Source organism: Heloderma suspectum, chromosome 4, assembly GCF_057233095.1.
Source record: "Heloderma suspectum isolate Gila_16-S chromosome 4, 16-S_ref, whole genome shotgun sequence".
Taxonomy (NCBI): Eukaryota; Metazoa; Chordata; class Lepidosauria; order Squamata; family Helodermatidae; genus Heloderma; species Heloderma suspectum.
The window spans coordinates 286,282,851-286,295,571 of NC_139461.1; the positions used below are offsets into that span (position 1 = coordinate 286,282,851).

The 12,721-nt window shown below is 43.9% G+C and overlaps 1 protein-coding gene across 9 annotated transcripts in view; it reads left to right on the top strand.

Annotated features, from left to right (window-relative positions):
- SLC9A8 (solute carrier family 9 member A8) overlaps positions 1-12,721 on the top strand; it is a 91,150-nt gene that overhangs the window by 53,518 nt on the left and 24,911 nt on the right. For all 9 annotated transcript variants that reach the window (XM_084854111.1, XM_084854112.1, XM_084854120.1 and 6 more), the window contains 4 exons: positions 5,102-5,136; positions 5,743-5,886; positions 7,140-7,278; positions 11,377-11,482. In XM_084854111.1, the coding sequence (XP_084710237.1) occupies positions 5,102-5,136; positions 5,743-5,886; positions 7,140-7,278; positions 11,377-11,482 (424 nt within the window). The remainder of the gene's footprint in view (positions 1-5,101; positions 5,137-5,742; positions 5,887-7,139; positions 7,279-11,376; positions 11,483-12,721) is intronic.

The following is a 12,721-nucleotide window of genomic DNA, read 5'->3' on the forward strand; positions in this document are numbered from 1 at the left end:
GTGAGAGAGCTTCTTGCATGCACAGTGTTCAGGGTGGTGTGAAATACTGGGCTCCTAGAAAGGCCTGGGGTCTTTAAAACTCATTCAGGGTTGTGGAAAGGAATGGCTGAAGAAGATGCAAGGAAAAAGCTGCACTAATGGACAGGGATGAACAGATCTGTCGATTTCAGTTTCTCTCAGTTTCTCATTTTTTTCCAGCCCTAAATTTGTTTCATCCAGTTTCTGCATCAGCTTGTGTGTGTTTTTTCAAAGTCCATGAGTTTGTATGCATTTTCACGTACATTTCTTCTAATACAAGGTCCTGTCCAATTGTGTCTGTCCACCAGAAGGACAAACACTGCTGGTTGAACTGATCCTCCTTCTCTCTTGCAACCCCTCCCCTACATACCCCCCACCCCTTATTTACTCCAGAAGGTTCCCTCTGTTTTGGAATAGATTTGTGGGGTGGGGTGCAGGGGGGAGGAGAAGAACAGAACATCCTGTTGATAGAGTGGAAGTCTGCTCGTGTGATGTTGGATGTTGCTCATATACATTTCTCTATCCAATTTAGCCTATTATACGCATTTTTTTTCAACCAAACTTTCCTAGTATAATGATTTTTTTTACGTTATTTGCATGAATATAAACATTTGTGTGTGTGGCGCAGAGTGGTAGGCGGTAGTATTGCAACCAAAACTCTCCCCACGACCTGAGTTCGATCCCAGCAGAAGCTGGGTCCCAGGTAGCCAGCTCAGGTTGACTCAGCCTTCCATCCTTCCGAGGTCGGTAAAATGAGTACCCAGCTTGCTGGGGGAAAGGTAGTCACAACTGGGGAAGGCAATGGCAAACCACCCCACTATAGTCTGCCATGAAAACGCCAGCGAAAGCGGTGTCCCTCTAGGAGTCAGCAATGACTTGGTGCTTGCACAGGAGGAACCTTTCCTTTCTCCTAATGTATGCATTTTTGGATTGGAAAATTGTACTGCAAAATTTGGAGATGTGGGAATATTGAAGGGTCCATGCATTTTGGTTAATGTATTGATTTGGGAAGTGTGAATTGGGGTAGGATCGCATTAAAATGCAAACTGAATGGATTTCTTCCCCACCTCTACTAACAGACGAGCTCCAAGGACTTGTGTCAAACTACGTCAAGCTACCCTGATGTCCTGCGGGCTTGACTCTGGCTGTTTGCCTCATTTGCAGAGTAGGGCAACATAATGTTGGAACCAAGCTTCAGAAATGGACGTTTTGTCCTGTAGTGACTGCTGCATTCTATCAGCATCAAAGCATGTTAGGTGATGTCAGCCTAGGAGCAGGACCAAGCTAAAGGACATGGGGGATTCAGAAATAACAGAGCTGCATCTATTGACAGGGTGGGAAAGGGGGTGGAAGTTTGAGAAACATCCAAAGAAGTTGTGGGGAAAACATCCAAAGATATTGTGGGAAACTCTCTTTACAAATATTACTTTTTGGAGAAATTAAAAATAACTACTTTCTAAGGCAGCCTTCCCCAACCTAGTGGCCTCCAGATGTGTTTGACTATAACACCCATCACCCTCAGCCAGCTGGCTGTGGATGGTGGAAGTTGTAGTCCAACACATCTGGAGGGAACCCAGTTGGAGAAAGGCTGTTCTATGGCATATTTGGATGTTTTCCCTTGTTCTTTACTGAAACAATCATGTTCCAGAGCCTTACATGTGTCTGACCCAATAGCATGCGCTGTCTTGTATGGGCATTCAGGAACTGCATTCGCCTCTCATGCTCACCCATAACATGCTCACCCTTGCATCCTTTACATTACAGATGCCATTCTATTTTTCATGCTGGCTGAGTTGCTTGCATTTTTACTTGAGGAACTAACAGTAACTGTTCCCCTGTTTTGTGATGTGAAAGCAGTTATTGTATTCTGAGCTACAAAGAACTTTAATAAATCCCAGAGCAAAGGCAAGAAGGGCAGAGCGTTCACACTGGGGAGCTCCCAGGTAATTAATTACACCCCAGCAGAGACTGACTCCTTAGCTATCATAATGGTTAATTCAACCCTGCCCTAGACTGTGATGTCCCAGAAGGCCATTGTACACAGAGGTAGGATTACAAGCATGTGCTCAGCGCTCTTGAACAAGGAAGCCTTCATAGGCCAGCTTTTCATATTAAGCCCAGGTTGTAGTCTTTTACTACCTATTTACTTATTTGTAAAATGTCACCATCATCTTTCTACCGTTTAGGCACCCAAAGCAATGCACAAAATACAGTGACGACTAAGAAGATAAATCCAATATTCCATTTTAAACTTTAAGATTTGTCATTATAATAAGAATAAATATATAAAGTGGTAAAAAGGCGACAGTGGCAGCATTCCATATCTATGGGCATCTAGAGGTGGCTCGAATTTAAAATTGTACTGTTTGTGCTTAAGATCCCAGTTAGTATCTTGACAGTTGTGTGCATTTTTCATAGGATGGCAGTGTTTCTTTGACTCATCTGTTAAAAGCTTTGCTTGACTAAAAAGGTGTCCTGATTAACTGAGCAGAAGGAGAGGAGGGGCAACAGTAAACAAACAAACAAACAAACAAACTTTTTTTAAAAAGCAAACAAACATGGAACAGGGAAACCTCAGTCTGGTGCTCCAAAATGAAAACATTTTATTGCTAAATTTTTGTTGTCACTTGAGATCTGCTACTGAGACTCTCCTCTGGATGCTCCCACCTTCAGAAGTTAGGTGGTGACGACCAGAGGGGCCCCCTTTTCTATCAAGGCACCCTGGTTATGGAACCTTCTCTAGACAAATTGCCGGGCACTATGGGCACTATCCGAAGCTGTCCATGTGCCAGCAGGACCCACTGCTAGCACCACGGGAAGCTAGTGGATCCTAAAGCAACTGGAAATGAGCCAAAATGCTCATTTCTGGAATGGGACAAGTCAGCGAAGCTCATAGAAGGGTGCTCCACTCACCAGTCTTGTTATGGAAGCAAGTGTTTCAGCTTCTTTCCGGGGTTGCTTTGGAATGTGCTAGCATCCCATTCTGTCCCTCACCATTAGCTATGCTGGCTAGGGCGGCTGGGAGTTGCAGTCCAACAGCATCTGGAGGTGCTGCTAGGTTGTCTCCAGGTGCCTCTAGGTTGACTGGGTTTGCAGGACACAACAGTCCATCATAAGTGACTAGCCATGGTGGGTTTTTGTGTCGCCCAAACCCAGACCACTGCCCACAAGATGGCTTATTTTGGGGGCAACAAGCCACCTTGACAGCCCATGGCTTATTCTTGCGGTTGTTCAACCCCCAGTGGATTGACATGTTGTCCAAACCTGGCAGAGCCAACCCATCATGGATTGTGGTGATCAGGTACAGAGCTGCTCGGGAAGAGCAGCAACCCCCCCTGCTGCTCTTCCTGATTGTGCCCACCCACACCCTCAAACCTCTATTGCCAGTGACTGCCCCTTCAGTCCCCAAATGGAACTTTGGAGGGGCTGACACCAACCCTGGTTTTAAAAATGTGGCCCCCTAAAATTTGCACAAACAGGGCTGTTCTCTCTCTCTCTCTCTCTGTCTGTCTAATATGCCCCAGGAATATATGAACCGCCCAGAGAGCTTCAGCCATTGGGCAGTATAGAAATAAATAAAGAAAGAAATTGCACAAATGTGTTCGTAATTTTTTAAAAAATATTATTTTTGTCAGTCTTTCTCAAGTACACAAGTGCCCGCTTACAGCTTTCGTTTATGTATAGCCTTGACTTGTCAATGTCCTTACATGTTTCAGCTGTCAAAGGGAATGAAATGTACTAGGAAACATGCAAGGACATTGAAAAGGCAAGGCTATACATATCAGACAATAACCACGGCAGTAACTGCTCTGAATGGGAGCTGCAAAAAGGATGGAGGAGCATAGATTTTCCGTTTTTTGAGTACCTGGAGATTAGGGGAAGTGTTGAATGGAAGCAGGACACTGATAAGTGTCAGTTCAACACTTAAAACTCTGAGGATCACCTTGCCAGGTGGCCAGTCACGTCCCCACCCTCTTTTTGGTGCACTTCCTTTTCCAGCCTCTCACTGTCAATGGTGCCCAAAGTAGCCTATATACAGTCTCATCTTGTCAATTTCCTTGAATGTTTCTTAGTACACTTCCTTCCCTTTGACAGGTGAAACATACAAGAACATTGACAAGTTAAGACTGTATATATCGGACAGCTGTAAGTGCACATTTGCGGACCTCCAAAAGACTGACAAAATGATGGTGGTGATAATGATGATGATGAACACATTGGCACAATTACCAGGGGCGGGGAAAAATTAGGCCCCCATTTGCACAAATTGGAGGGCCTGAAAAAATGATTCTTAAAAAGCCCCAGAGAATGAAAAGGGGTCACAATCGGAGTGGGGAGGGGGACAGAACAGGCAGACAAGATGGGTTCAGCCATGCAGGACACTGGGATACTGGCTGGAGAACCGAGGGGGAAGGAGGGAGAGAACAACCTACAGTGAGTCCGATGGTCTCTCAGGCACTTTGTGGATTGTTCTGAAAAAAACCCACACTGCATAGCTTATACACAGAGTGGGTTGTCGTGTCATATGAACCAACCTATTGTTAAATACTTTTAGTGTTCCCCTCCCATTGATTTTATATCGTATTGCAATTTGTTCTATTTTTTTGTAAAGAATTCCAAATACGATGCTGATGTAAAGCATCATGATGATTACTTTCTTTTACGTTAAGTGCTCAAAGTGTCATTTAGTAGTCTGGGTGGTGGTGGCAGTCAGTCAAATAACATGTATTAGTAATTTCTAATGCTATACCTGATCCTATCTAAAATGAAAAGTGCTGCAGAAAGTAGAGCTGCTTCCTTATACTTCACTGGACTGGAAATAAATAGCCCTAAGATTAAGGTGACTCTTTGGTACCTTCTGATGTTGTCCCACTTCAGTGTCCTCAGTCTTTATGGAAACCTCTTTTGACACTCTTTGGTGGCAATATAGTACATGAGTTAGGATATATGAGGTTTGACTGTAAATGTTTTCATTCCTCACAATTTTATAAGATGCTTGCCTCTATAGTGGGATGAAAATACAATTGTGGTAGAATAATAGTTAAATTAAAAAATAACACCTTTCTGTTATTGATTTTTCTAGGCTGATGTAATTTATAAACTCAACATGACTGACAGGTAAGCTTCTGGCAAAGTTTGTGTAATTCTATTTATACTATGGCTAAAGGGTTTAAAGAGAAGGTTGTGTGTTCATTTGTGTGCATGGATGCTGCCAGAAGACAATCATAGTCTACAACAGGTGGAGAACCGTTTTTAGCCCAAGGACTGCATCCCCTTGTGGCTAAACATTCAAGGGCCACATGCCAGAGGATGGTGCCCCTGTAAAAAGGGGGTGGGGCCAAAGCAGAAAGGGTATGTGGGTGTGGCCACCACTCACTCTCTCACATACACCCGGTCATGCTTGAAAAAAACCTTCCATTGAAGCCTTCCAGTTCTGCTGGGGGGGGGGGGGGTAGGACAAGGAGGAAAGGCCCTGTGGTTGGGGAGGACCATAGGCCACAGGTTCCCCACCCCTATTGAAAAGGTGACATTTACTTTGTTGGCTCTTGCTGACAATTGCCCTCCTGTTTAAAATGACAGTCAATGTTTGTTAAAATAGATTTTTAAAAAATAAAATAAAAATCCACGGATGCTTTTCAGGATAGCTGAGTGGTGCTTGTTATCACACGCATGGTAACAATATTTCTGAGGTGATTCTGACATTGTCATTTTATCGTCTTCCAGCTTTGCCTTTGGTTCCCTGATCTCTGCTGTTGATCCAGTAGCTACAATTGCCATCTTCAATGCCCTTAATGTGGATCCTGTGCTTAACATGTTGGTGTTTGGGGAGAGTATTCTCAATGATGCAGTCTCGATTGTCCTGACAAAGTAAGTGTATTCCAATAGGCACAAAAGGCCACAAAGTTTGAATTGCTGCTGTCATTCGGGCAAAGGGGTGCTTTGCTTCACACATTACTAAACATAGGGTTGGATTCAGATTTATTTTGGATCTACTGCACTAGCGGAAGTGGACTTCCCTACTCCCTCATTCCCACGACTGCACCTCCAGCCCCCTGAAAATATGACACAGTCAGGAGACCCTGCTGAATGGAGTGAGCTGATGTGGAGAGGAAAGGGGAATCCCCCAAAGTCATACAGAAGGACCCTTCACAAACGGAGCCCTTCCTCTTGCAGAAGGCAGATCCTGGATCCTGGTTGCCTTTTTTCCTGAGGAGGCAGGATCTATTTGAACTTTGTGCCTCTCTTCCTTTGTGCTTATCATAAAAAAGCACCTCTCCTCTTTGTTGTTAGAAGGATTTCATCTCTTGCTGAAGCGGGCCTCTTCCTGGCTTATTTTGTACCATTGCTAAGAGCATCACAAAAGCCAGGCAAGATTTCCAGGGTTTTTTTTTTTCTTTTTAGCAGAGCTGTGTTTCTCCTTGGGGGGGAATTGCACCAGCACTTGATATAATGTCTTTTGACATTCCACTTGTTATATCACAGTAAAAGCATTTTAAAAGCAGCATTTCAACAAAGAAATGTAGGTTGTTGAGATTTTTTTAAAAACAGAAACTTAACAAGTCTGAAATTCAGAGGTGTTGCTAGGCACAGAAAAGATTTGGGGTGCAATCTTTCCATTGGCATTAATGGCATTTCCCCCCTAAGCTTAATTGCCATATGGAGGGAGGGATTTGGAGGGGGGAGGCACAATGCACAGGGAAGGGAGGGTTAATGCTTCCTTCCCTAACTGTGATGCCCCTGGAAATCCCCTCTGTGTGGCAACCAAGCCTAGGAAAATCCTCCCATTGGCACCAATGGAAATATTTTTTCGAAGCTTAATTGCCATGCAGGGGGGAGGGTTAGCCCTTCCCTCCCCAGCTGCAATCCCCCTTGAAAATTGCCCCCTTTTTGGTAGTTAAGCTGAGAAAAACACAACCTTCCATTGGCGCTCATGGGAACTTAGGGCTCTGAGGAATAGATGCGGGGCCATGGGAAACAGATGCGGGGCCATGGGAAATAGATCCAGGGCCCCAAACCGAGCAATACCCCCTGCTAAGATTCAAATGTGTAATCCCCTTGGTCGTTGTCTCCTTCTTCTTCTTCTTCTTCTTCTTCTTCTTCTTCTTTTAAATTGTTCCCAGCACTGCGGAAGGTTTGACGAGAGAACATACATCAGACGTAAGTGGATGGCAAACCTTTGTGCAGGCGCTGGGTTACTTTCTGAAGATGTTCTTCGGATCTGCAGCACTGGGGACTCTGACTGGCCTTATTTCTGCATTAATATCCTTTGCTTTTAGGTGAAGCCACGCAAATGCATAAACAAGTGGGCTTCCATTTTAATAATGGCCTTCAGCTGTGTTTCTTAGGGAGATTATGTTTTTTTAAAACAGAATGCTTTTTGGTCACCATGCTGTTTCCTCTTCAAGTTTAGTTTTTTAACAACATCAGTGCTAGTGGGCATCAATTCCAGACTTGCATAAAACTGTTGCACTCATATAATGACATTAATATATCATATTAATGTATAATAGCTCATCTTATATGCCAAGGGAGGGTTATAAAGTATGCTAATTGTTTGCTGTAGTCATAATACATTAATTCCATTTTTCAGTATTGGGTTCTTTTTGTTAGCATATGCTCCAGTTTTTTATATGTATGAAGCATTCAGTAAACAAATTAGATTTCCCCCCACCTCAGCTGCTTTAGAGCTGAATGCTGAAATCAGTATCCCATACCTAAAGTATATCCAGCCTGTTGGGTCTGATTCACATTCAGTATGGAATTATGGCAAACTTAATCTCTGTCTTCCCATGCTATCTTGAGCTGGTTTTTATTTATTTATTTTATGTATTATTACATTTCTATCCCACATTTTTTTCCTTTTGCAAGGAACCCAAGGTGGCTTACATGATCTTCCTCCTCTCCCTTTTATTCTCACAACCCTGTGAGGTAGATATCTGAAGAGTCTATCCACTGGAGCTACAGCTAGAGTTACACAGATTGTGTTTTCTCCTCTTCTGCCCTCCCCCATAACATCAGTAAATGAGGGTTGGGCAAACACATGGCCCGCATCTTGCATCCAGCCCCCTGGCCTTTTTCTGCACCTGCTGCCATCCCTGCTTAATTTGCTGTGGCAGTGGCAAAAAAAGAGCATGACTGTTTTGAAGTAGAATCATGCTTTTGGGATGGTGAGTCTGTTTCAGAACAAGGTGTGTGTCCCCGCATGGTTTGTTTTAAAGAAAAAATGGTGCCTTCTTCTCGTTGCTGCCACACCACCAAATTTTGGCAGCAAATTCGGCGGCAGAAGGTACAGGTACAGCCCCTGCTTTGGTCTGGGGAGGAGGGCCAATGCATTCCCCTGGCCCCCAGAAGTTTCCCACCCCTGTGGTAAATCAAAAGCTGTGATGTTAGATTGTCATGGTGTGAGTTTCTCCACCCCAGCAAATGGCAGCCAGTAGAGTAGAATAGAAATGGAAAAACCTGCAACGTGATGATTTTATTTATTTATTTTACAACATTTGTATACTGTTCCACATCTAAACAGATTCTGGAGCAGTAAACAATGAGAGATAAAATGATAAAAAGAATAAAACACAATATTAAAATTATTCTTTTTAAAAACAGAGTGCCAATAAAACCATGGCTGGGCCAAGGAAGGCTTCCTAGAAAACAGCTGTTTTCAGGAGGTGCTGAAAATAACACAGTGTTGGGTCCTGCCTGACCTGCAGAGGCAGGGAGTTCCATAGGAAGGGGGCCACCACACTGAAGGCTCTTCTTTAGGTGGACTCATACATCCCCACAGAGAGGAAGGCCAGGATGTCTTCTTGATCATCCCAGAGTGCAGGACACGGAATAATAGGGTGAAGTTAGAGGAAGCCAGATTCCGGCTGAACATCAGGAAAACCTTCCTGACTGTTAGTGCAATACGACAATGGAACAAATTACCTAGGGAGGTAATGGGCTCTCCCACGCTGGAGGCATTCAAGACGAGGCTGTACAGCCATCTGTCAGGGATGCTCTGACGTAGATTCCTGCATTGAGCAGGAGGTTGGACTCAATGGCCTTATAGGCCCCTTCCAACCCTACTATCCTATGATTCTATGACTCCAATCAGGCCATAGGTCCATGTGGAACCACCAGGAGCATGTTCTCTGATGGCCTCAGTGATTGGGCAGGTTGGTAAGGGAGAAGGCGTTCTCTCAGGTATCCTGATCCCAAGTTGTTTAGGGCTTTGTACACTAGTCGAAAACCTTGAACCTCGCCCAGTAGCAAATAGCCAGCCAGTGCATTTCCTTCAGCAAAGAGTTGCATGCTGAAAAGGGGCAGCTCTTAAGTTACTAGACATTAGCTGGAGAGGAAAGAGGAGGGGACCTGGGGCTGCTTCTTCCAGCACAGACATATGTCCCATTAACAATCTAGTTTTTGAGAATTGGTATATGTTTAAAAGGAAACAATCATTGCTTTAGAAACCGTTTTTTTCCTTTTGTTAATTTATACATCCCTGCAGACAGGGGCATTACTAGGCCTGGGCTCACAGGCCTTGGCCCTGGATCTATTTCCTTAGGGCCCGGATCTGTTCACCAGAGCCCTGAGCATCCATTGGGGTTTTTTTCTGAGCTTAATTGCCATGCAGGGGGCAATTTCCAAGGGGGATGGCAACTGGAGAGGGAGAAGTTAACTCTTCCCTACTCACATTGGGAAGGACTTCTAACTTCCAGTTGTTTAACAATAGTAGCAGCAAAATGACTCCCCTCCCCCCCTAAATTATACTGCTGAAAGGAAGAAAGGTTGTGGTAACCAAGATTGGATTTTAGTGTGGGAAGGACCATGAGCTCCATTCAGTTTTGGTACTCAGAACAAATTCCTGGGCTCAGAATTCTTTAATTCTAAGTGTATGGCCTTTGTACCAGGCTCTGGTTGGTAGATCTTGGGGTTCTAGTAAAGAGCCGTGTACATTCCACAGGCCTGATGTCTGCCCACCCCTGGGTTACAGCATCACGTTTTTAGAGTTTCTAAGAAGGTTAGGACAAGCATCCAGGTGGGGTAGACCTCTCTGGACAAAGGGTTGGGCAAAATGATCCTTAGGGGTCATTTTTCAGCGTTATGGGTCTGCGGTTCTCATGCCTGCCTAAATATCCATGAAAGCAGAATGTTACATTTTCATGGGGTTTAAAAACTTGGGAAAGTCTCAAGAAAGGAAAGTCAAGAAAGGAAATAAACTTGGGAAAGTCTATTCATTTATGTCTTGAATAGATGTGCCAGTGACACGTCGCATAAAGCAAAATGCAAATTGGAATGAATTTGGGAAGTTCCTCCTCAGGCAAAACATCTGAAGAATTTCAAGGGGAGCCAAACAGATTTTGATAAGACTAGCCACTTTTCTTGGAGGCAGTGTATGTCTGTGTCTCTGTGTTTGTGTCTCTGTGTGTGTGTCTCTGTGTTGTACATTCTTAGCTTTGAACAGGAATTACAAGAAGCGGCCGTAAACTGAGAAATCAGAGACAGATTTAGAATCCTGGTTTATAAATGTAGATGCACCCACTTTCCTTGCTCTGTGTCCTTTTCGGAGCTATTTTAGTCACTTGCCTGGGCTCCCAGTCTGAAAATACTAAATGGTTCATTTACAGACAAAATTCTGTGTGCATCATGGAAGTGATAAGTTGGTCTTTATTCCACCCAAGCATTCTGAACACCTGTTTTACTATCAGTGAGGACCAGAATGATAAAATGCAGGGAAACTCCCAACACTGTTGCACTCTGCCTCAATCTCTAGGTCTGCAGTCCAGACACATTTACCAAACTGCCCTTAGAATAGCAGCCTTCTTGAAGGTGATCATAGATAATAACTACCTTTCAGCATCTCACAAACCCAAGGCCTCTATCTTATGGACAATTAGGCTACTTAAATTCTCTTGAACTCAGTACGCAACTGCTTTCCAAGTTATTTTCTAAATCTAACGCTAAGGACGTACAAGGTGAACAGGGAAGAATTACATGTGATGCTAAGAATGCTATGGAGTTGGGGTCCCTGTTGTAATGTAATCATCGGGGAGCATGTCTGTATGCAGTGAACCTGTCCTACTTCTTAGATCTTTTAAAATTGTATTCCTTGTACCGTAGAGCATCATTGGATGGCAGTGACTGTTGTCCCACCTGAAAAATACTGTAGACTGGAGAATATGACGGGAAAAATAAATGCACTACATTGCACAGTGTGCCATTGTGTTTAGGGATCTTGGGTCATAGGCAGGCGGTACAGCATGTGACCCCAAAAGCCCTCTAATACTGCCCTAATGACAAATGATAACTTTTTTCTAATTATCTTAATTTCTTGTTCCCTTACCTTTCTTGTATTTTGCTTAACTCTTTGGTTTTGACGTGCTGAAGCATATTGATTTACGGAAAACGCCTTCCCTGGAGTTTGGAATGATGATTATCTTTGCTTATCTTCCCTATGGACTTGCAGAAGGTATTTCTCTCTCAGGTAAGCTGCGCACCAAAGAAGCCCAAAGCTACTGATAATGTTGATAATGGGGTTGTCAGAACATTCAGCTTCTTGGCATATTTCATCAAGGGTTTGTACCTGCAACTTTCGTCAAGGGTTTGTAGTGCAAATGTGCACTAGCCTTTGTACTACAAAATCTTCAGTATCTTGTAGGGAGGGAGAAATGGGGGGATTTACTCTACTCTCCAGGATTAGATATTGCCTCCACTCTGTGACATTCCCCTAAAAAAGATCATACAGAAATTTTAGGGGTCGCTTAGCCTTTAGCACATTTCACAGGGAAGGGAGTTCCAAAGTGGGAGCAGCCACAGTTTCAGGTTAATACATGGCCTTGGCCTGCCACAGCGTACCTGGACAGAAACTTACATCTAACCGAGAACAATACCAGGTTTATTTGTACCCAGGATGGTCTTGAACCCCCTGTCCAGCCCCAGATTGAAAGAAGGGCTGGATAGCTGGTTCAGGGAGATCCCAGATACATAGTATTTTTCCCTCCAGAGGAGAGTGTGGGTGGGGATGGTACTCAGTCCCCCTGCATTTGAGATACAAAAAGAACATTGTTGTTGTTATTATTATTTAAAGTATCTTTAACCCATTCCTCAGCCGAAAAGGTTCCCGGAGTGGCTTACAAACAATCAGTAAAACAAGTCCCTGCTTGCAGGCTTCCCGTCTAAAAAGATACAACACACAAGGAAAAAGGGATGGTGAGGGAAGAGGGGAGAAAATAAGTCTGTCCATAGGGCTGGTGAAATGGTTGGGCTTCCCCACTCATCTCCTTCTCTACAGCCTCTGTACATCTGACGAAGACCTACATGCCCTTGTATTGATGTGATACACAGTTGGTATCAGGAAGCATCTGCTCTTGGTTGAACTTGGACATGTTGATGGGAAGAAAAAGGAAGGAGGCGCTTTCAGTTTTGAAGGACCCAAGCCTGCTTTATAGTCAGAACCAGCACCTGCATCCAGATGGCTAGCAGAAGCCAGTGTGGTTACACATAATGTGCTTTGGGAAAACCACCCCTGTTTTCAGAGTCTGACATAATGGAACACTGGGACCCAATTTCCTGTTTCTCTCTCTCTCTCTCTCTCTCTCTCTCTCTCACACACACACACACACACACACACACACAGATATTGCCTTAAAAGCATGTAAGGAAATGCATGTTTTAGCTTCATGAAAAAGAAATGTATTGGCTAGTAAGATGCATAACTGCAGCT